General features: G+C 40.9%; 1 protein-coding gene across 1 annotated transcript; it reads left to right on the top strand.

Moving 5' to 3' along the window:
• Positions 1-8,775: 8,775 nt before the first annotated feature.
• LOC119730622 (synaptotagmin-15-like) lies at positions 8,776-24,165 on the top strand. The gene is made up of 7 exons (XM_038203609.1): positions 8,776-8,964; positions 11,302-11,675; positions 16,496-16,800; positions 17,151-17,321; positions 17,693-17,816; positions 18,780-18,962; positions 19,641-24,165. Exons 1-7 carry the CDS (start codon positions 8,831-8,833, stop codon positions 19,766-19,768), a joined length of 1,419 nt encoding a protein of 472 aa, XP_038059537.1. The 5' UTR covers positions 8,776-8,830; the 3' UTR covers positions 19,769-24,165.
• Positions 24,166-25,094: the final 929 nt, after the last annotated feature.

Raw genomic sequence — 25,094 nt, 5'->3', positions numbered from 1 at the left:
TGTCAAATTGTTCACACACGTGACCCGCCGCCGAAAAAATACCCTAACGGTAGCCCGTCGCTCAAAAATTCAATGAAAGCGTAGAGCTGGGTGTGCGTGAGTACACTGCATGTACAGGACATTGTACATGTACATGCATTCAGTGCAGATCCATTATTTCATCATCGTCATGCTTGTTGGAACGGATCCAAACACGTGGCACGTAGTCTTGTGCTCAAGACGCTTGGTCTTCTTGGAATGCTAAGATTGTGCCAGAACAATGATGGCATGATGACATTATCAGGTGTCACGTAACAAGCAATTAAACTTTGATATTTTTTATCTTTAAAAATCTATATCAAATCAATAATGAAATCTGTCGTCTTGCTGTTGACGGCAAGTGATAGAGTAAATTAAGGTCTTTATTTTTGAACGTGTACGTAAAATCACATGACCCTTGCTTCCGGTCGAAACCGGAAGTGGCTTATTATTGGCTTATTATTTAAAAGCGGAAATAGATATGAACTTGCTTTCAACGGTGTTAGTCTCTGGCCAGACAATTTTCTTCAAAACTTACCGGTGACGTCATGAAATTCTCGACCGCCCTCTAGCGGCAGGCTTAAGAATGTCCAAAATGCATTTTGAATAAATGTCTGTGGCGAAGTGTTTTGTAATCCGGCGCCTGATAACTGGTATATATAATGACCTTCATGCAAACAACACGTGTGAAGTGTGAAGATGATGACGTCATCAGACCGGAAGTTAAAACGAAAAGACCTTCTATTCTTCAAAAATAAATCAATCCTGAGAGATATAATCGTTAATTTTCTATTGAATGATAGCTTAAACATTGGCGTCAATTGTTCTAGGTTCGTGACTTGTCTAATTGTTCACACACGTGACCCGCCGCCGACAAAAATACCCTTATAGTAGTCCGTCGCTCAAAAATTCAATGAAAGCATAGCGCGTCGCCGTTCGGCCACGGCATAGGCAGGGCGCACACGCCCGCTGAACGTGGCCTGGTTTTTCGTTTGCTTTTTGCGGGCGTGCATGTACATTTACATGTCCAGTTATTAGTACGTAGACTCTGAGAAAGTCTGAGGAGAAGTACTGTTGTCACGCGTGTACGACTAAAATAGATCGCTGCGCGCGTCTTCGTCTTGAAAAAAGGGCAAGACAGAAAAGCGCGCATGCGCAGTTAATGTGTCATAATCGGGGTTAAGCTTGTACACTGCATGCACACTGTGATTCGGAAAGTAGAATGTGTGCACTTAGGATGTTCGTGGAGCGTCCTGAAAAGGAACCTCTTACGAACTCTGAGTGGCGATTTGGCAAATATAAATGTTTGTTTCTGTTTATAAATTTACCTTCGAATAGTAAATATTATTTCGGGTTTTTTTTCAGGCAAATGGTATTGGGAGTTCATGCTGAAAACAGCTTACCATTTAAAATGGCTCCAGTTATAATTGGACACAAGAATACATGAAAGCGGAAGCATTTTACTACACACATATAAATTATGAAAGTGTTTAGTGAGAAATGCCAGTCACAAAAAAGTGTGATGACGTCTTCATTTAAAAGGACGCCCCCTAGCGGCACATTTAATATTGTTTGCTTTCTTTATTTTGAAAACCATCCGTTCAAATTTTACCAAAATGCCCCTTGATATTCTCTGATTAACCACAGAAAACTTGGCAAGGTTTCAAATTCATGACGTAATCAGACCGGAAGTTACTTCTATGAGAATTTGAAAATGATCATATTTTCAATTAAATTCTATCATTTGATCCATGTTGTATATCTTCGTAGTCCAAATAACGATATCCATTACAAATTTACAATGTTCACCTTTTGCTTCCAAATACTGTGTCGTCATCAAACCGGAAGTAAGGTGTTATGAATACTACACTTATATTTTCCAGATTTTCATGCGTTAATTAACTTCACAATGGATATTTATCCACAAATCAGTATCACTTCCCGTTTGTGAATAATGACGTCATCAAGCAAGAAACTAGAGGTTCACGTTTGTTGAGTTACAAACGCAGAGTGGTCGGGCTGGCATATTTTCTTGTGTTTACAGTGACTTAATCATAATTGAACTGCACAATACCCCTCCCATCACTCTGCAACCATTACCCTGTGTTTTCACAAAGAAAATCACACAACCTGCAGTTGAACTTGTTGCTTTACCTTGACAAGACTTGTAGGCCTATCAGGAAGCGAACATCTGGTGCTGCATGGATGGCTACTCAAGCATACAACCAGTTGGGACTATTGGTAGAGTTAACGAAGCCTCTAACGTCGTTAGAGTTTATGCAACAGAATTATGCTAATCTTAAAATAAAATGTTTTTTTTGTTTTATTTTGTTTTTGTCTTTTGCATGGGCATAATAAAATTCTGCACTAAGGTTACGACATTGGTAGAATTGACAGAGCGTCTCACGTCGTTAAAGTTTATGAAACATAATTATGCTAATTTTAAGATAAAATGGCTTTTTTTGTTGTTGGTCTTTTGCATGGGTATAATAAAATTCTGCACTGAATTTATGACAACGGTAGACTTGACGGAGCCTCTAACGTCGTTGGAGTTTATGCAACATATGCTAATTTTATCATAAAATGGCTTTTATGTTATTTTTTTCTTTTGCATGGGCATAATACAATTCTGCACTGAATTTACGACAGAAAAGTTTGTGGCTACACGCTGTAGAAATATTAATTTTCAGCATTCAGATATGAGGAAAAAACTGGCGAAGCGCGATTTCAATCGGTTATTGCGAAAAATATCAGAAAATGGACGAGAATATTAGAATTGAATTCATGGTCAGAATTGGAATCGGTAGACTTGAGGGAGCCTCTATGACGTGTTTGGAGCTTAATATATGCAACATTTGATTATATTAATATCAAAAATAAAATGGCTTATGTCTTTTGCATGCATGGGCTTCCTAAAATTCTGCTAGTTATCCTCGCATATCTGAATGCTGAAAATTAATATTTCCACAGCGTGTAACCACACCTTTTCTGTCGTAAAGTCAGGGCAGAATTTAATTATCCCCATGCAAAAGAAAAAAACCCATCAAAGCCATTTTATGATATGATTAGCATATGTTTCATAAACGTAAACGACGTTAGAGGATCTGGCAAGTCTACCAATAGTCCCAACTGGTTGTATGCTTGAGTAGCCATCCATGCAGCACCACATGTGCGCTTCCCACGGACCTTCAAGTCTTGTCGAGATAAAGCAACAAGTTCAACTGCAGGTTGTTTGATTTTCTTTGTGAAAAGCAAAGAGTAATGGGTGCAGGGTAATGGATGCAGGGTAATGGATGCAGGGTAATGGGAGGGGTAATGTTCAGTTCAATTATGATTAAGTCACTGTAAACACAAGAACATATGCCAGCCCGACCACTCTGCGTTTGTAACTCAACAAACGCGAACCTCTAGTTTTACATGTATCTCCTTATGAGTTTCATTTTAAAAAAAATCCTCGCAATTTTTGTTGATTCTCGGGATGATTCCTCCTCTTTTTGGTAAACTGTCGGCCGCATCTTCTCCCCTGTACCTACGCACTCCGGTCCCTTAATGAAGTTGCAACTACGCCACGCGTGAAACCCGTAAAATCTCCTTCCTCGCAGCCTTAGGTAACGCTCCAGATTAAGTCTAATAGCTTCGGGTCGCACCAAAATGCTACGACTGTTAGTTATTAAGCACGACCCATGAATAATCCCAGGGCCGTTTCATAATGTCGCCCGCCTTTTACGGGTTTTTTTACGCGGCTGTCTTTTCACATTACGGGTTAATATGTGAAACATTTATTCCTGTTCACCTACGTGCGTAAGTCCCACGCTTTGCCATAGCTTGGATACAGGAATTACGCGATTAGTCGAGGAGACGTTGTGTAGATCCGAGTCGTGGCAGATGAGTTGCTGTTTGGCCGCCAAATGTAATTAAGGATCTCTTTAAAAGTTTCTAATGACGTCAAGAGGCACTTATATCTGCAAACACTGTAAGGTTAACCGACTTTCATTTGAGAGAGTTGTTTTGCAATTCTTGTTGAACTAGAATAAGGCTCTTCTGTTCGTGCTCTCATTTTCCAACCCCGATATTTGTTTTGGGAGAATTAGGAGACCAATCGTAAGACAAGTCGGTTATACATTATTCTCCTAGCTGACAAGTTTTTTTTTTAATTTCGTGCTAAGAGTTAATATGTACATTTTACTTTCTCTCTTTTTTGTACTAAAAAGTATAACAAATGTTGAATTATCGCTTCCTTCTTCGCAGTAAACATCCCACTTTGCCTCTGACGATCCAATTTACAGTCATTTACCTTTCAGAGTATCTCTATCTGCACCGTTGCTATGGCAACTGTACTGAGCCTCGCTATCCAATAAAGATACAACACCGAACACTCAATTTTGTTTTTACTCACTTCAATTTCTGGTTAAAATATCACGAGTTGAACGCCGTACTGTGCCTCAAAGAAAAATCACTCCAAAGAGTATTGAAAGAAAAGGGAGAAAAACACGAAAATGTGTTTTCTTTGAGGAGCCGATCGGAACCAGGGTTAAACCAAAATTATGGCCCCAGGGAACGAGGCTGCACCGTCCCCTGGAGGATAGAAAGAGCGTGACCTAGCCGTGTTTGAATGGGATCCCCCGCGGGGTCGCACGCCAGCAATTTCTCGGTGGACGTGCTCTCCGGTAGTCGTACCATAATTACGCTCCCAAAGTGATGAGAAGCAGCGCTTTTGCAGAGATTTGGTCCCGTTAATATTGACGAGGAGAGAGCTCCCTTTTAAATTACAGGTATTATGAACGACGTCATTCAGTGACGAGTGGGGTAAGCAGCGCCCCCAAGTGGGGATTGAAAGTTCAATGATTTACTCTTGGGATATGTTGTATCCCTTTGAGAAAAACAAACGAACTCACCAAATATAACGGCAAACTCAAACCGGGACTCCAGCGATAAACTTTGATATTTACTGATAGATGATTCAACAGGCCAGTATATGCATAGCCCTATTGCGATGTTTTCGAAGTTTTTTTTTTTAATTTAGATAATGTAAACGAAATCAAGAATATATATTCATGTAATTTTCAAACGGATTTTGGAAATTCCCAAAAGATTATATAAAAGTCTGAAAAATGGAGATATTTATATGAAAAGGATTAACTTCACTTAGCTGTGATTTGATTACAAAACCAATTAAATACCTCCGCTGCATACCATTAAAAAGATTGTAAATGCAAAGAATTCAGAACATGATTATTTTAGTCAGCAAACATCTACTTTATTTGCTTCTTTCACATCGTTATTTTAAAAAAAAAATATTTCAACGCGTGAAAAACTTGTATTACAAATACTTTGCTTTCAATTTCATTAAAAAAAAAATCACGATTGGATGGTCAATGCTGGGTCATTCTTATTCAGAGCAAGACTTTGCTCCATTCAGTAATACACTCTGAAAAACATTTCTGGGTAAGATTGGCCCAGAATCTGGGTTTAATTTGGCTCAAAAATGTACTTGTCCGGTTAAAAATTCTGGTCAAAATGAAACTCTTCATGTCAAAATGACACCTTTCTGGGTCGAAACACCTTTGCTTGGTCAAACTGACACTTTGCGGTCTCACAATGACCTTTTCTGTGTCATCTTTTCTGGGTCAATATGACACTTTTCCCGGTCAAAATGACCCCAAAAAGTGTCAATTCGACCTGGATAAATGGCATTTTGACCCTTTAAACGGTTGAGCCAAACGGACCCCGGACTCAGGTTCAATCGTGACCCTGATGCTTTTAGAGTGATTTTCCTCAAAACGTATATCTAAATAGTGTAGGCCCTATGGGCAAACAGGTGTACACCCCTCTGGCTTGATTGGCCGAAACACATACACGGACCTCGCCGTCCTCCTCCGTGACGTCATTTTAAGAATTGTTTGTCTGTAATTTCCCTGTATTAATTATGTGCTTTTTAACATTTTTTTTAAATTAATAGTTCTGCGTTTTAAAAATAAAACTGGTAAAGTATTTCATTGTACATTGTACCTCATAATTTATCCAGCTTGTGCTTACAAGAAGCCGTACAGTCTTAAACAAATTCAGTCCAACCGTGATTGCAAGTGCTAAAAATAACCGAATGGACGTCTTTAAGGAATGCTTTCTGGATAACCAAACAAGAAATCGGCTTATCTCTTATTCACGGGGTAGTGTCGGCATGGCAACGGACCATTAGCATCAATTTATTCCGCTGCTAAGCATCTTTATGACATGTGATTTCTTTCTTTTTTTAATAATGGGGCCCTGTTGGCTGCCATTTTACTGGGTGCGTCATATGGATCGAATATCTAAGGGATGGCAGAGGGTTTGTGTCTGGTGAATCCAGGCGAGCGGCGCGGTGTTTTTATTGCTCTGGTTGGCATGCTTCGTTCGATTTACCCACATCTTCGCATGATTGCTTGTCAGATCTTTCAAGCGTTCCTTCTGGCAGAATAGGGCTGGGGTGATACTCAGGGCTGACGGAAATGGGCCATCATTTTCTTTTAATAAACAAATCCTTTTTAGAGGCAGAGCATATTGTAGCACAATCTGACGGAGTGTGAGTGAGCTGGACCACTAAACGTGATTTCTACAATGGAAATAGTGTTTACCCAGACGCCCCCGGCGGATACATTGTGTAAGGTACTGCGCAAAACAACAGCTGGCGCAGTGCTCCGCCATAACTGGGGTGCCCCTGGGTGTCTCTGTATCCTGATTCGTCAGTAGTACGGGGTAACGTGCCATAGCCCTAAGTTCCTAGAGAAGTGTTTTCAAGATTGTGAAATGCCTCTTTAAAGACTGAACAGTCCAAACAAAATGATTCCTTCCCGATCGAGTGTAGACTTCACATTTCGTTTCCAGAATTCTCTGAGCTCATTCTGATGCACCGCTCCCTTCTCCATAATGGACAAATATTTTAGTCTCCCTGGATCATTGGAGTCTGTTTGACATTGAGTCTGATGTGTTGGTCGAACGTGACACGGGCTCACGTGCTGCTTGCTGCCGGGCCCTGGGCTGATGGGCCTCCACAACACGTTTGGTTTGCTTACTACTAAGCGATGACGGTGAAAAAAAATATACACCACTATTTCATGAGAACATATTCTAGTAAAGGTTCAATTGTAAATGTTTAAATTTACATTGAACATTTCGATTATTTTAGCAGAAGAGAAAACGCTGTCTTCGTAAGAGATGACATTTAACGACTTTTACAAAATGCAATATACATTGACCGACGGCCTGAAGTTAAAAAAAATTCGCATAGACAACATCGTTTCTTTTATGTTATTCCCTATAACATTTTATGCTATTAGGGAAACTATCAAAGGACATTTATATCAATTTGGGCTTGTTTGTTTAAAGATAGAAATATCGATTACAGAAATTTAAGTTAGGGTTTGTTATTTGAAATGACCGTGGAGGACACTCTTAATTTCACGCGAGATTCGTGACATAGCCACCTCTCACATTTCATGAATCGAACCCAAGTTCCGCTCGAGAATTTCCGGCATTTTGCACGTAAGCAACAACTTTTAACTGGCAAGAAGTTGAAAAAATATTAAGAAGACGTAAAGTAAATTAACCATTGTCGTATAGCTCTCCCATTAAACATTCAAAAGTGCATGCCAGAAAAAAAATCTTTGAAAACTTGCTCAATTTCATTTAAAAAAAAAAATTGGAATTGAGAATGGAGTCGCGATAATTGGCCAGCCACTGTATCAACTCTTGAAAGGTTCTCGTCCACAAGTTACTGATTTCTCGTACTTTTTTTGTCCTGCGGGTAACTATTTCATCATTCAGTTGTAATCCACACTGCCTCCTAATGGACAAGCAGGTGATGCCAAACAGTATGGGGGCGTATTTTCTATAAAACGGCCCTTAAGAACTGACGACGACGTGCAGGAAATTTATCAAACATGGTTGAGTTTCTATCGCGTAGTTTTGGAGTGCACATTAAGTTACACATTGCTTTCGTGTTGCTATTTTGTTGATTGCCCAAAAGAAGATTCTTTCGATTCGAATATCCTGGCGTCGTTCATGTCAAATTGTATTATACATCGGCACTATAAATACCCACAAAAACATACCGAAACAAAACATGTTTGTTCGTCCCACAAAAGTAATGGATATGTTTTGCGTTTAGCGCATTTCGTTACAGACAGGGCAAAGTTAGCAATTTAAAAGAAAAAATGTTTTATCGGCTTTTGTTTGCGTCCACAAATGAGCGAGCTAGGTATTGTACTTACGTCTTAACTCTGTGGTGTGCGACAGTACTGACCTTGTCATCAGTACGTTTCTTAATGTTTTTTAATTACTACATCATTTTTCCGTCAAAACATTTCATACTCCAGTAATTCCCTATTAAGACATGCATAACTAACTTTAAAGCATCGTGAGAACCCCTTTAACCCTGGTTGAACTTTTCACCCAGAATTTTGGAGGCAAAAATCAGACCCAGGCCAACTTCCATATGAATTGTATTGTCCAGCGCTAACCACAATGCTTGTGAAGTGTAGCCGCTGTTATCACAGGGCCATCAATCATCCCAGGCCCATTCTTGAAGCCTAGAAACAGGTTGTCCTCATACAGAGAATACAGAGAATACCCCTCGAAACGTTGAGATACCCCACACATCAACTCATAAATGAGATAAAGTGTCACTTGGTGTCAATGCAGACTTAGATTATGGCCGATTTCATCTTTTCGTTTCCTTTGAGTCTATCAATAATTCTTTCTTTGCCGTTTTTTAACAGTACCCCTGGCCGGTGTAATATTGGGCTCACTGTGCGGGGCTGCTGTGCTGGCAGGTGTCATGTTCCTGCTGTACCGTGTCTACAGAAGAAAATGCGGGGGACGGTCCAAGTACGAGCGCCTCAGCGGCTACGGCAAGAAGACAGCACCGGCCGTGCATATCGACGGCAAGAGTCTGGCCACGCCCACAGTCAGGTGAGATTTTGTTTTGTATAGAATATTATTATGAAACCGTACAGTCGTCTGTGAAATTATTCAATGCACGGTCGTGTCAAGAGGCTCTTATACTGTGACTCGGCCATTGACCTCGGCTTGGGGAGGCAGCGTGTGGGAGGCAATCACCTTGGAGATTTCGAGGTCTTCCATGATTACGCACGCTTGAAAGACTTCATTAACCTGTTCTAGTCTTTGCTAAGGGCTATAACAAAGAACTCTGGTTAAACCAAGTTCCTGAGATTCACATTTTTGAGGACAGAATAAATGGAATCTCCGGCTTGAAATTTAAATTTTAATTGTTTCAGCCCCCAGTCTTACCCTTTCATATTTACCTGAAATTTGACGGCAGAATATCAAACCAAAATGTTCATGCTGATGATATAATAAACGAGAGTTGTCGCAACTATATGATAGAAATGTAAAATGTCATTTATGTCTAAGCATTATTTTTTGTAAGCCCGTTTTGGGTCAAATTTCGCTTTTCCAATTATTTACTTGATGAAAATAATGTGAATTGCCTATGTGTTGCTTTCCAAATGAACATTTTGTACCTTGTTTCTCAGAATGGCGTGTAAGCCTATACGGAATTGTTAACCATAATAAAGAAGCGGAGCTTTTCATCTTTTTACTTGTTTCATAAATTCTGGTACGCACAGAATATATAACCATTGAATAGCGTTAATGAATAAGGGAATTTATCGCTACACGTTCTTGGTGATAGGCTTAAACGGCGACCTCTTTTGTCCACGCAGGGATTCCGTAATATTGATTGATTAGGATTGTAAGAGTGTTGGAAAAGCTTGTTGGAACAAAGCTTGTCCAGCTGACAAGACTTCTGACTAACAAATTGCAGGTGCAATGGAATAACCTTGCGATATCTTGTCCTGTCGCAATTTACTAGTAGGGCGCCCTCCCTCGGTACAACTGGCCCTCTTGAGGGGCACGACTCGACACTCGTATCGTTGCATTACGGTCAACAACCATTGAATTTAATCTCGTCCCCCTTTAGTGCCTTTGACCACATGGGGTAGAATCAGTCGATCGTCTGGCGTCGGACTTTTTTTCACGTTAGTAATGAATCCGGCGCGTGCGAGGCATCGATCAAAGTTGATGGCTGTGACGTCACAACATTGCCAATGAGAGGGCGCTGTGATTATCTGTGGAGCGATTTCTGGCCATTCTTTCAACTCGGGTTCGTCTTCGGCTTCACCTCGTGGCTTCGACTTTAGGTCATTGACATTAGAGACTATAGGTCTATTTTCTATAGGAATTGTAACCGCAACATCACATTCTTCCACACGGAGACAATGCTTTGAATTGAGTCTTTCCTTTATTTTGAACATTTACACACAAATAGTTCCCGTATGTGACAGAGAAAACCTAAAACATGAGACGTAGCTGAGGTTTAAAAATGGCCTATGGCTGTGAACTCGGCTTTGAAAAGTCAGGACTCATGGGAATCCGAATCCTAAGGAAAGCAGCTTGGGAGCATTCTAGCGCAAGCGATACCGTCATTTAGTCCGGCGTGAAAGGAAGGACGCGTCTTTAATCTCCACGTGGGAATAAGGCTTGGCCTTTCCCCATGCTGTGTAATTGGCCAGAGACACTGAGAAAACTCCCCCAGGGAGAACCTCATCAATAAGAGCGTATTTACCCAATGCAGTTCAATGAATCTACGCTATTAACAATCAATTATATCCTTGACATTTCTATAAATTGCCACTATTTTCAGCATCTGCGTCACTGAACAGTGCATCGAGCTGATTAGTTTAGTCCAAGTTATAATTACCGCGAATTGTACCTACCCTGACCCCCATTTTCCCTTATCCTACCCCCACGAAACTTGGTATACATTATGTTTTGGACCACGAACAAACAATTCTATAGCCTATTTTTGAAGGGTAAAATGTTGCCTCTATGTAGGAGTTGTGACATTAGGAAGACATTCAAATGACTGCTAAATCTACCCGGTCTCCCTAAGGTATAACTTAAGACGAAAAACTAATGTCATTTACAGGAATTAAGCAAACACTTAACATATTGAAATACAGTTGAATCCATACGGGCACAGCTGGATGTCGCCATATGTTTTTGTATTTTAATTGTCTAACTGCGATCATTTACTTCGGCAGTCTTTTCTGTTATCCCATTTTTAATGAAAAAAAGTACCATTACAATGGATTGCATGCATTGCTCTTTAAAGATGAATGGTGAAGAAATAGTGTATTGTAATTGTATTAGAATACTGTGATTATTTGAAACAGGCTCTGGGTATCAGAATGCCTTTTCATTCCTCCGATTTGATTTCCCTTGCAGCCTGAAAGCCGTTCCTTTCACACTGCCCCCGGCCCCCAACACGAGGGACCGGATAGCGGCCTTCAATTACCCATTGGCGATCAACTCTCCTTGCCGTGACAGCTTGGATCAGCCTGACGCACGGGCCACCGAGCGCCGACCGTCCGTCTCAGCCGATCGTAGGCCGTCCTTCAGCGACCGCCTTCCGCCCAGCCTGCCTCTAGGGGACCGTGAACGTAGACCCTCGGTGGTCGAAGACACCAACGGCCGACGGGACAGCGTCAGCGGTCTGAGCGTGTGTAGCGATTCTACCGAGGGTGGAGGCTCCCCAACCTACGGGAACTCACGCACGGGTTCCCGACGATCTTCCGTGGCCGATGTGATGAGTCCTGCAGGTAAGAATCGATACTGTTGAAAAGTGAAATGGAACCAAATAGTATCAATTACAGAATGTCCCCGTGCATTAAAACCTTTGACAATTGTTGTTGTGACGCTGTATACTGATGTTCACAAGATGATGAGTAGAAAGTACAACCCGTTCGGGGCCTGCGTCCCGGCCCCACGCAGAGCCTGTCTTCACTCGGAACTAGGCGCGAAAAAACTTGATATGATTTGAAACTGTATCTCAAACCATACAGTACCCCTCAAGAAACTTAATACTCCAGGAAGTGCCCCTTCACATAGGACTCCAATACCGCCAATGTATCGACAGAAACAGACTGTAGCTTGACATTCTGGAAAACAACTTCTGGAAAATAAACCAGAAACTTCAGATCATTCGCTCTGTTCACACTTCCGCCATGGGCATGCAGAGCCTCGATCTGGCAACTTTACACCATAAATATAGCCGGTTCAGTGATTCCCGTGTCGGGGTTCAGATCACTGAAACCGGTTATTTTTATTGTGTATAAGGTTGCCAGATCGAGGCTGTGTATATGCCCAATGGCGGAGCGTGAAAAGAGCGAATAATGGCGTCCAAGGTGTAATTGGTCTTATTCTGGACAAATGAGGGCGCTGTACACAGCAACGTCATTTGGGGGTATTTATAGACGTGGTTACAAGGCCATTGATGCATTAACATATTACTTCAGCTGAAAAGTAACAGTTTTACAGTCTTTATTTCTTAGATTTAAGTGAAGTTACTTCACTGCTTCAATAAGTAAAATGTTTCTAGTATTTGTGGCCAGAAAATAGCGTCGATGCAGCGCCCTCTTTCGCTCAGAAATATGCTTAATTGGCGCCACCAAGATGTTAATTTAGAAGAGTCAAAATACACTTGTCTGATAGCCGCTATGGTTATTGATATGTTTTTCTGTCTTTTGATTACATTTTTTTATGATTTGCGCCCCATATACGTACGCCTATCTTCCTTTATTGAATGTTTTATTGAAGTGGATGTTTAGAGATAACCAAACCATCCTTGAAATGAAGCGGCGTGTCTGTTAATCCAATCAAAACACATGAGACATGTTTTGTTTTTGTGTAATTTATTTATGAAGAAGTATCTGTTTCCTCGTTTCGAGCGAAAGCAATTTGGCTTAAGTGATTTGTGACGTCAACAGTTTCGTGGCTTCGAGTAAACAAGACCCTACATGAGATAGGATTGACAGTTGATTTATTATCTTAATAACATCTACATCGTTAGCCGTTTTAGATATTTCTCCTCTCAAAGAGTTTTTACCACAAAAGTCCTTTCCGTGCGTTTTCCCCATCATTACAGATGAAAAATATATACGCATTTGATAGAAATATCGTCATTTAATGGAACCTCCGTGTGTCAACAAGCATCTTGCCTTTCAGAAACTTCGGTTCGTATAAAATCCGCTTATCCAATTTATCCTGACAGTTAATCAAATCGCAGCCTGAAATATACTTAAACTCAAAGTTGGTTATCGAAACAAACGACCCTGCCCTGCAACAAAAAGCTTGTTTTCAATTTTAGTATAAGTGATGAAAACCCCCAAACAATTATATTATCAACCCAGTCTGGACTGAAATCTACCGTCCCACCAACAACACGATGGGTGTCGTCTGCGCAGATTTCTTACCGGAGGAGGCTAGATTATACGGCGGCAAATCACTCAGGGTCGCCTCGTACAATTATTCGCCATAATTCCATTAAGACAAAAGCCCGACTCTGTTCCCCTTTACTACTGAAACCGTATCTGGTGCGAACGCCGGATTCGATTGGGATCGATCCTCCCAAGTCTGCTGCCAAGGTCGAGACCTAAATCTGCAGGTGCTGATCACGTGATATCCGGCCGTCTTTTTTTTTTCTTTTTTTCTTTTTTGGCCAGGCGAGTGCTAGCTTAAGGTCGGGTTTACTTGCCTGGCACAGTTTTTTTGCCGTCAACATGTGAACGCCTGTACACCATTCGTATACTTTTGATAGCACAGGGAGTATGTGCCCTTATTTTTTTTGCGCACGTTAATGTTCGCATGGCCTCACCAATCACCATATCAAGTTTCATATCGCAGCCAAGGAAAGTACAGGTTTTGTCGATTTGTGATGTCGCTACAGAGTTTACACCCGCTGTCAATGCCGCATTGTGTGCCTAGCATGTCTAGGTCTGGATAATTTTACACGCGGCGTGCTAATAATTGTCGCGGAAGCTACATTGTATATATCCCCCTTTTCTCCATACTCCAACTCTCTGTCAACAAATGTAGCCAAAAAGTGCTTAGTGTCGTCCATTTAAACATATAGTTCAGTCGGAAAAGGGGGGTATCGTGCACCCTCGGAAATCAATTTCTAATCAACGTTTCTAGGTTAGAAAAAATGCGTAGAAAACGATTTGCTATGTTAAAAAATTCAAAAAATGTCCCACGTATTGTTTTTATGCAAATTAGTGCCGCCATTACCGAAAAATCTATTTGTAACTATATCTCAGCCAATATTGCAGATAACTGAACGAACTAGGTGTCTAAACCCATGTTTTCAAGGTCGGAGATCACAATAAAACTATTCTGGAAGTGACCACATGTGTCTGTGGCATAGGAATATGCAAATTAGTGCCGCAAATACCGGAAAGTCATGTTTTTGGCATATTTCGCCAATATAGCACATAACTACACCAGTAAGGTGTCTAAACCCATGTTTTGAGGGTCAAGTATCATTAGAAGACCATTCACGAAGTACCTATGTGTGTCTTTGGCATGAAAATATGTAAATAATAAAGTGTCGGTTTATCCGCTATTTGATTTTTAGCCAATATCTCGGCCAATATTGCACTTAACTACACAAGTAAGGTGTCTAAACCCATGTTTTGATGGTCAGGTATCATTAGAAACCATTCACGAAGTAACTATGTGTGTCTCTGGCAGGTAAATATGTAAATTCTAAAGTGTCGATTTATCAGAAATTTGATTTTTAGCCAATATCTCGGCCAATATTGCAGCTAATGTTGACAGAAGGGTTTTTGATAAGCAATAATGATCAAAGTTTATTTTAAGCCATCATATTCAAAATCAACTGTAATATTGGCTGAAATTGAATATAATTTGGCGGAAAATCATTTTTTTGATAAACCGGCAATTTAGAATTTACATATTTTCATACCAAAGACACACATAGTTACTTCGTGAATGGTCTTCTAATGATACCTGACCCTCAAAACATGGGTTTAGACACCTTACTTGTGTAGTTAAGTGCAATATTGGCCGAGATATTGGCTAAAAATCAAAGAGCGGATAAACCGACACTTTATTATTTACATATTTTCATGCCAAAGACACACATAGTTACTTCATGAATAGTCTTCTAATGATACTTGACCCTCAAAACATGGATTTAGACACCTTACTGGTGTAGTTATGTGCTATATTGGCCGAGATATGCCAAAAACATGACTTTCCGGTATTAGCGGCACTAATTTGCATATTCCTATGCCACAGACACATGTGGTCACTTCCAGAATAGTTTTATTGTGATCTCTGACCTTGAAAACATGGGTTTAGACACCTAGTTCGTTCAGTTATCTGCAATATTGGCTGAGATATAATTAAAAATAGATTTTTCGGTAATGGCGGCACTAATTTGCATAAAAACAATACGTGGGACATTTTTTGAATTTTTTAACATAGCAAATCGTTTTCTACGCATTTTTTCTTACCTAGAAACGTTGATTAGAAATTGATTTCCGAGGGTGCACGATACCCCCCTTTTCCGACTAAACTAATAATCCACATTTTTATTGACCGAACCGTCTGCGTTACTTTCTAGTTTCTACCGTTGGCTTTTTTTCCACTCACTAGCGGTTTCGAGCAATTTTTTTCGCGGACAAGTTCAACCTATCTGCACTGACAGCGGGTACTGGTCTTCGGAACTCTTCGGAACACCGTTTTGTGTGCTTATCACTAAGTTTGTGGCGCTGTGTGAATTGTGAGTATGGCCTAGTGGTTAGGGTTCCGTGACTCATGATCAGAGGGTCAGGGGTTCGAATCCAGCTGCTCACGGTCATATGTTGTGTCCTTGGGCAAGCCACTTCACCTCAACTTGCCTCTCTCCACCCAGGGGTATAGGTACCGGTATTAGCTGGGGAGTAACCTGTGGTGGATACTGGCGGTTACGGCCCGATAGTCCGAAGGTTCTTTAGTCCGAGGGTTCATTAGTCCAAAGCTTCGTTAGTCCGAAGGTTCAAATGGATTATTGTCAATTGTCTGAAGGTTCGATAGTCCGAAGGTTCGATAGTCCGAAGGTTCGATAGTCCGAAGGTTCGATAGTCCGAATAGACGATAAGGTCCGATAGTCCGAATGGACGATAAGGTTCAATAGTCCGAATCGACTATAAGGTCCGATAGTCCAAATGGACGATTAGGTTCGATAGTCCGAATCGACTATAAGGTCCGATAGTCCGAATGGACGATAAGGTTCGATAGTCCGATTGGACAATAAGGTTCGATAGTCCGAATTGACAATAGGACCTTCGATTCGGACTATCGGACCTAATTATCGATTCGGACTTTCAGACTTTTTTGTCGATTCGGAATATCGGACCTTATTTTTGATTCGGAATAATGAACTTTCGGACTAGTGAACCTTATTTTTGTTTCGGACTATTGAACCTTTTGACTAATTAACCTTTTCTAAATTCGGAATACCGATCCAGGGGGAACAGAAATATTCTCAGTCGTTAACGCCGGCCTGATGGGCCACGTTTTGCTCGTGATTACTTTTGACACATGTAGCTAATTATTAGCTATTTCTCCATTGCAGGTGCCTTCGTGCTAGGTGGTCTCAACCCTGACCTCTATCGTCTTGAAGACGAAGAGGACGACCTGGACTTCCCCGACGATCACATCGGTCGCATCTGGCTGGCTGTGGAGTACGAGATGGAGTCCGAGCGATTGGTAGTCTCCCTGATCAAGGCCAAGAACCTTCCCAGTCGGGTACGGGGCAGCGTCAACCAATGCGACCCGCTAGTCAAGGTCTTCTTGCTGCCCGAAGAAAGGCGCCACCTACAGTCTAAAGTCAAGCGGAAAACCACCAATCCAAAGTTCGACGAAAGTTTTGTCTTCCAGGTATTTATTATTATTATTTTTTAATTTATGATATCACTCGTTCCAATTAAAACGTCTGACTGGACCTCTAATTGTGTCCTTTTTTTAGAACATAAACAATATTTTATTCTCACTGTACTTTATCCCATTTCCCATGCTTTTTGTTTATTCGGAAGCTCACTTTGAATTTGTTGATCAAACGACAAACGTTATGTCGTACCAAACTGAAATGGTTGGAGATTGTCGATTTCAACGGATATTAAGTTAAGTGTTACACCAAAATAAAAGAACGTTTCATGACATGTGGAGAATTGCGAATTCTTAACACTTCCTATACAAACCAACGCTTTGTTTCATTTCTTCGTGTTAAGGTTACATTCAAAGCGTTACAGCAGCGAACTCTTCGACTATCGGTGTACGACGTAGACCGTTCCAAACGCCACAAGTTGATCGGGCACGCCCTCTATCCACTGAAAGACCTTGATTGCGAGGCTCATCAAAAAGTCGTCATGTGGCTCGACCTGGAGAAGGAGTGCACAGAGGTAGGCTTGAAGCAAGTCTACGCTTTCTCCATTGATATAGGTTTCACAGCACAGTTTCACTTATGGGTCATTCCATGAAATAATGTGGGGACCAAAAGTGTGACGATTTTGTGTCCCTGTTTCACCTGACCTGTGTAATTTGCAAAGTATCATTCAAATAGATTTCAAACTATTGTTTTTATTTGTTTAGTAGGTACTTTGCTTTAGGTAATCACTCGTAGAGATAGATGGCGCTAAAGAATGTGTCCTGTTTTTACAAAATCTTATATCAGATGTAAAAGGGACTTGAAAACATTTGATGCTACATTGATGGCATGACCCTTATACGAAGCCTAGTGCCAACTCATCGTTATTATGTTGTTAAACCTCAGACGGTCTCATCTGAAACCGGGGACCTTCACTTTTCTCTGAACTACAACGACAGCATAGATCGACTGACGGTGGTTATGATCGAAGGCAAAGGCATCCGGTTGCTAGACGGGTTCCAGCACGTAGGTGAGTGGGGAGATCATGCAATAAATAGCGTCCTCGTAGCTTCATTTACCTGGGGAGTCAGGTTGGCGTAGCGGTATTTTCCTCGCCTCCCACTGCTGTGACCCGTGTTCGATTCCTCTCTGGCCCAAGATTGCGTTTTCAGTCCATTCTTGATTCCGTGGATTTTGCTCAGACTATTCATCTGGGGTTTTCCTCCCACATTTTCACATTGTCTTCTGTTTACTGTGCCCCGTGGGAGACCAGTTGATTCCACTGAATGGGCTACCCAGTTAAAACAAGAGAAAAAAAGAAAAAATCTCATGTCTATTCATATCTTAACCAAATACGTCGATTGGAAAGTTTAAATAACGCAGAAAATGATCGCGTGGCGGCCACTCTAGTGAAACGCACTGTATTTGCTGGCTACATTAAAACTGTACTACCAAATGTATTATAGCCGCTTTCTAGATAAGCTTCTTGTGATGCAATGTTCAGTTCCTTTCGGGGTGCCTTTCACGGAATATGTTATTGAGTGAGACACAAGTCTATGCATGTCAAGTCACATGTCAAGTCAAAAGTTCAGGGGATTATTCACGAAAGAAATGCATTTTAGGAATGCATTTTCTTTTACCGTCAATTTCAATACTTCGTCACCTGACTTGCAATTGGATGACTTACGATTGACTTATGAAAGTTTGTGATGACTTTTGATGACTTACGATTACTTATGATGAATTGATTGCAACTCAGGAATGTCAGGCAAACTAGTTTCGCAAGACTCATCTTTACTCCTACTGCGGCTTGGGCAACCGGATTTTGGTTTTACAAATAGACCTTCAGCTCAGCAGCCATCTTAGGGGTTTCGTGAGTTAGCCTATGTATGCATTCATAACAAATGATGCCGTCTAAGATGGCCGCTTCGAGTTATAGGTCTATGCTTAAAATGGCTTATGTTCACTTTTCGCGACCTGATTTTTCCCACAGATTGCTACGTCAAGGTGGCCTTGATGAGTGCCAGCAAAGTCGTCAAATCCAAGAAGACAGAAATCGTCAAGAAAACGTCCAACCCAACGTTCAACGAGTCCTTCCAGTTCAAGGTTCCCTCAAGTAACACGGACATGTTCAGCATATCCGTCACTGCCATGCAACACGCCCCAGCCATGAAAGGTAGGCCTGTAGTATTTTTTTTTTATTGGTGCATTTAGCCTTTGATACAAATGGACCCTGTGTGTCAACACAAGAGGGCGCTGTGTAAGATTTAAGAGGGCGCTGTGTAAGATTTAAGAGGGCACTGTGTAAGATTTAATAATCTGCGTGTTTCAACATGCCCAAGGCATGCAAATGAGCTCATATTTACAGGCCCTCAATATATTCGCCCTGACACCATTTCATCGATGAGAGGATAATTTCACGGAGAGTCCTCACCTAATCTGAAGTTTATTTAAGAATACGGGCGATTCACGGTGCACCACCAAGCGGTTTCCACAGAGAGTCCATTTTACGGTCGCCCGCGATTTTACAAATGTCAGTAGACAACTGACATTTTTGATAGATCGGGGCGTAGCATTCTGCCGCCTCACAGAAAAAACACCATCTTGATAAAAAGAAAAGCTAAAAAAACCGAAGGATACTCGAATCATATGCTTACGAACCTACTAACCGGACAAACTAACAGTTTTAAGTGTCACGCGCCATGACGAATGTGTCGACCGTCTCCCACAATGCACTGCAAAAAATGGATTCACCGTGGCAACCTCTTGGTGGCGCACTGTATTGTGAATCGCCCGTATAAGGTCTGCAACACGGAGCAACTGTATTGATCGGTTCTTCTTCCTACTTTTCTAGGTGATAAACAGATAGGAAGAGTGGTTGTAGGGCCCTTCATGTACGCAAGAGGCAAAGAACTAGAACATTGGAACGAAATGGTCAGCCATCCCAAAGATACTATAGCCCATTGGCACTCGCTTACATGATTCCAGACGTAGAGCGGGCGGGGAACCAGACTGAGCATGAATGTGTTGATCACGTGGCTTTTTTCACTTAAACTCAGTGAGGACATTTTTGGTCCCCAGCCTACATGAAAGTCTACTTGAAACCCAAAAGCCACTGTGTTTCGCTTCGAATTGGATGTGTTGTGAGAAACGTTGGGCCGTTTGGATAAGAAGAACGAGGCTTAGAGAAAGAACTTTCGGCATTGGAAAAATATCTGCTTGGTTTTGGTACTGATCATTGCATAGGCGACACAGGAGCGGAGTTGAGACTTCGTTTGAAATAACTCGGGCTTTCAACTGAACCGGAAGACTCGGTGAATTTTACAATCAACCACTCGGATCCGATCGGGATATCTCTTCAACGCAAATGACCTATTCAGACAGTAGGAAAATTGTGACTAATGTCTGCCCCTTTCCAACGACTGCGTCAAATACTACTAGGAAAGCGGACAGGCGAGAGAGGGCGGTCGACATCTTAAAGGGAAAGGATTATTTTCGAAGTTGGAACGGCAAGTCGTCAAGCTTGACTGGAAATAGGTGATAGAATTGGTTCAATGGTTCGTCATTGATAGGCTGTTCAGCAAGTGGATACAGGCCTATGGAATTAAATTTAATGTCCAAATTTGAATTGAAGAAAGTCTCTCGTTCCCACGGCACCCAGAAAACCCAGGCGCTGGTACAGTCTGAATAAGCCGGTTGCTGTGATTACTCGAGTCCATTTTTTACTGGTAAAAATGTTGTTCTGACGGCTGCAGAATCGTGCCAGGTTAAATTGTTTTGTTTTTTTCGTGTTTAATTTTCATTATCATTTAAAACCTGTGATGTCAGCAAAGTAGGTACCAGCGGTCGAGTACGGGTGGGGTGGGTGCGAGTGAGACAAAAAATGCATTTCCATCGCGAGAGGGCGCCATGATGTATTTTGTGATTTTCGTGTAGTTCACGGACATACATCAGACGTGTCTAGTGTCTTTCAATAAGTGCGATTTATATTGAAAGGTTTACTGGAATTTTATGCATGACTGGGTTTAAAGTATTCCGTATACTTGGGCCTACGATACTTTTTAACAATGGTATACGTTGTGTGTATGCAAACCATTGATAAACGCATTCTCTGAAATTACCAGAATCACTGTAATAGCGCCACCTTGAGGCGACTTGAGCATTAGACTGACCATGACTGTTGACCTTTGACTCTGTTGGGAAGAAGACAGCCTGCATTTGGCAATGGTCACTCACTTACGTGGATTACCATGCAAAAGTGTGCTATATTAAGTAAAGACGTGCGAGTCTTTGATATGGCGATTCTGAGCAAGGGGTTTATAGTTGAGACATTTTGTTGTTACAATTTAAAGTGATGCAGTGTACGTTGACAGCTGTCAGTCTGGAATTTGCTACATATAGATGGGTTGCATTAAGCGGCCATCTTTGAGGTGTGTTTTGTTATGTTAATTCATAAGCAATGCACAACGAGGTCTACGCATGCGTATCCCTTCTAAACAGAAGCACACACCTCAGAGATGGCCGCAGTGCAAACGATCAATACCTTTTTTTTCATAGTACTTTTGTGAACCTTCACCCAATCTCGTTTTAATGAAGCCCTGTACGTCTCTATGGTCTATGTCTGTGCGTGGACGCGTTGAACATTCACAATGTCTATTCTCTCCGGCTTGGTGCGTTGTAGCTCTTTGCTATTCCAGCTCCCGTAAAACACCGTGTTGTTGGAATGTAAATAAGTATTTCATTATCACTGCAATGCAGCTAAACCAGCTTGTCTCTTTAAAAAAAAATCGTTTGGAAATGAGTTGCATATAAACAGTTCATTATTTGTATATTGTGTTTCCAGTAAAATCCATGTAGAAATGTTTTGCTCTTTCAGTAAGAAAATAATGCCCTCAAAAGTAGATACCCTACTGTGCTCCTTTGTTAGTTTCTTTGCTTCGGTTCAACGACATTGTTCAATTGTGCGTAAATTTAAAAACAAAAATTGCATTGCCCAAACCAGGCATCCTGACATACGATATGTCTTCCTTCGCACATTAGGGAAATTGATTTTACCTTTTGCGCTTCAGGTAGCTCTTTTAATATGAAAGCCCTTTGCGATTTTCTTAAGTAGACACTTTCAGCATCACATTTCACAAATGGCGTATGGGTGTTTGGAGACCAGACACAATCGATTCGTCTTGGGTTAATGTCTTCTCTAGTAATTGTCAAGTTCTGCCCGGCGGTGTCGTCTCTGAATGGCACACTGTGTGTGTGTCCTCGGGTAAACGGTATTGAAAAAGTGATGGCGATTAAACCTTTTTTGTTTGCTCAATTAACATCGAGAGAACTGTCAGTACTAAATATAATGTCAAATTGAAAAATTGTCACAAACTGTTCGTGTACGGATGAAGATCCCAAAAAGAAAGATTTCGAACGAAAATACGGATCGACGAAAACATTTGTCACACCGTCCTCCGACCTTTGAAACCTTGACGATAGCCCAAGAGGAACCTTAAGACATTAAGAAGATGACGAAGATGAGACTGTGTCATTTTAATGTGGATTCATCTGGATGACGTGTGTACTATAGATAATTCTACGTAGAAAAACTGTCTTCAAAAAAGTTATATAAATACGATGTAGTGGATGATAGTTTAAACATTGACATAAATCTTACGTGCTTATTAGGAGGCTCTTGGGTTACTTGCCGGACAGCATTTGCCAAATAAATTTAAAAGGGTGAAAATTCGTATCAAGGATGAAAAATCTTCTTCCTGATAATGGTGTCACTTCTTGTACAGTGCTTGGAACACCTTCCAAGATTAAAAAAAAAAAACTAACCGGCCCTCACACCGGATGGTTAGAACTAATCGTGCGCTACAATCTATTTTTATTATCTGCGGTTCGTAATTTCTACATTAATTTTGTATTTATTTCATATCTTCGGACAACGATTTAAAGTTTGTAATATGGATTTATGAGAACGGTCCAGTCTGTGATTAATTTAGTCATTATTGTTTTGAATATTGTTTTTGTCTTCTTCCTCTTTCAGCCTGAGTGATACATCTGTCGCTAGATCGACTTGTTTATTTTATTGTTTGATCGTGGGATGTATAATTGTAAATAGCAAAATACAATATTTTAAGTAGGTCAGAAAGTGGATTGTGACCTTGTATACGTGTATATAAAAGTGCAGTTGTACAGAGCATTCCAACAAAAAAATCCAAGTACTTACATTCCAAATTTATTCTCCTTAGTCATATGACGTTTGTGTATAACCTGCCAATGTGATAAAAATACAACATGTCGACTTTAAGAATCTTTCTCAGAGAAAAGACGAAAAGACAAGTCTTGAGTGTTACCAGAGCCGTGTGGAGGTTGCGGCAGCTGGTCGTTCAGGACACGCGATGTTTGGTGTTCCAAACCGATATTTGGCGTCCCAAACCGGCGCCTCTCATGCTCTGCGCACGGCCGCGGTGTAACCATTATGATTGGACAAGAAACATGATTGATTTTCTTTGTGAAGAAAAAAACACGCGATTATTTAAACAGATTCCAAAGCCATGAAAAATGTATCTCTGTACAAAACTTAATGTGAAGGTCTCTTGACAAAGATGACACAGGTTACAAAAAAAAATAAGTGGGTTTGAGGCGTGGTCCCATCGGGTTTTCATAAGCAACACTAGTGCCAAAGATTATTGTTGGGAATGTCTTTGCACGTTTGATTTCAGATCGACAAAATGACGGTCATTTGTTTGTTGAAATTGCAGTTTGACAATAATTTGTTTACAAAACGTTCATTACACTCAGAACAAGTGATGGACGTGTGTCAATTAAGTATCGATGAATAGGGCGCGTTTTCGTTAGGGCGGTCAACTGGACAACTACAGACGCCATTAATCGTCAACACCGTCAGTGACACGGAGGTGCCTGATTGGCCCTTCGTCATACTTGTTCAGTGAGCCGAGCCAATCAGAGCGCAGCTATTAAAAAGCTGGTCTACTGACGACCGTCTTTTGTAAGAGTCTTTGTGATTAGCCACAGACAAAAATGTCTAAATGAGTGTACACAATTATTCTATAACGCTGGTTCGTGTAAAATCCAAAGTAGAACTGAATGCTGTATACTAGTGCGTGTATACGTGTGAGTCCGAACTCGTCATTCCAAGTTAATTTTTTTACAACAAAAGTAAAAATATAAATATTAAGATGTAATAAGCTTTGTCTGATAATTCTGTATGTATATGTATGTATATACAAAGTGTATTAATGGATATTCATATTACTTATAACGACCATATACATTATCATAACGAAGTGAGCTGGATATTTCTCTGCAAGATGGAATAATGTCGAAATATATATTAAAAACTATACATATGAATATTATATCTGAAATGATGTCATCGCGGACTCAATAAGTGTTTGCGTTTATACTGTGCATGCATGCTGCCCTTTCCCGCCATTACTGTCTGTGCCCTCTGTCAAAATTATTTACAATACTCACAACTCTCCAAGGTATTTGAGACACACATCAAATAAAAGCTCATTTCATCATCTTTCATTTTCCGTTAATTTTTTTTTTTTTGGGGGGGGGTATCCAAGATTTTTGGAAGAAAATTCCAGCCAAAGATGATCACCCCTAAAAGCAGGCCTGTGAGCCCATCGCCATTTTAAAAATGGACACCTACGCTCCATTGCAAAATAGAGCCATTTTGGGGCCTAATTTATGAACCAAATTTCACAGAAATACGAGCTTGCAACAGTCTTCTGCACGGCTTCCACCCTTCTTGTTTGTTTCTACCAATCCTCAATTGTTCACAGCTCTCAAAATGCTCTAATATCGGAGAATTTGAGGGCATGCAGATCGTGATTTGGCCGGCGTAGGCAATTTCGGGTCTACTTACTGGTCTGCACCCATGAACAACCGCTTACGCAAAACCCCGTTCCAAAGGTCTAATTAATTGTCGTCCTCGCTCTCGTAGTAAACCCTGGGTCGGTAATTTGCTTCGATAACAAGTGACGGATTTTTGTTATCGCGCTGTAGACGTTGAACTTTAGTTGTGAATGGCGAAATTCTGTATACCAAATTATAATAGACAAATTTCAAGAATGGAAACCGATGCTGTCAGTGCTGAGCCATTGTATGAATTGAGGACCTTTTCTTTATTTCAATCCTCTCAACAAACGACAGCACCGAGACCCTCGGCTTCACTGCCAATTTGAAACTTGTCAATAGCCAAGTTAGATGTTTTAACAAACACCGAAGCGGGACTCGAACCTGCAACCAGCTGAACCTGAGGCAGAGGGCGCTATTTTCAAGTCAA

Source organism: Patiria miniata, unplaced genomic scaffold, assembly GCF_015706575.1.
Source record: "Patiria miniata isolate m_02_andy unplaced genomic scaffold, ASM1570657v1 HiC_scaffold_22, whole genome shotgun sequence".
Taxonomy (NCBI): Eukaryota; Metazoa; Echinodermata; class Asteroidea; order Valvatida; family Asterinidae; genus Patiria; species Patiria miniata.
The sequence above is the reverse complement of the archived record's forward strand: the minus strand, read 5'-3'. Positions and strand labels throughout refer to the sequence as shown.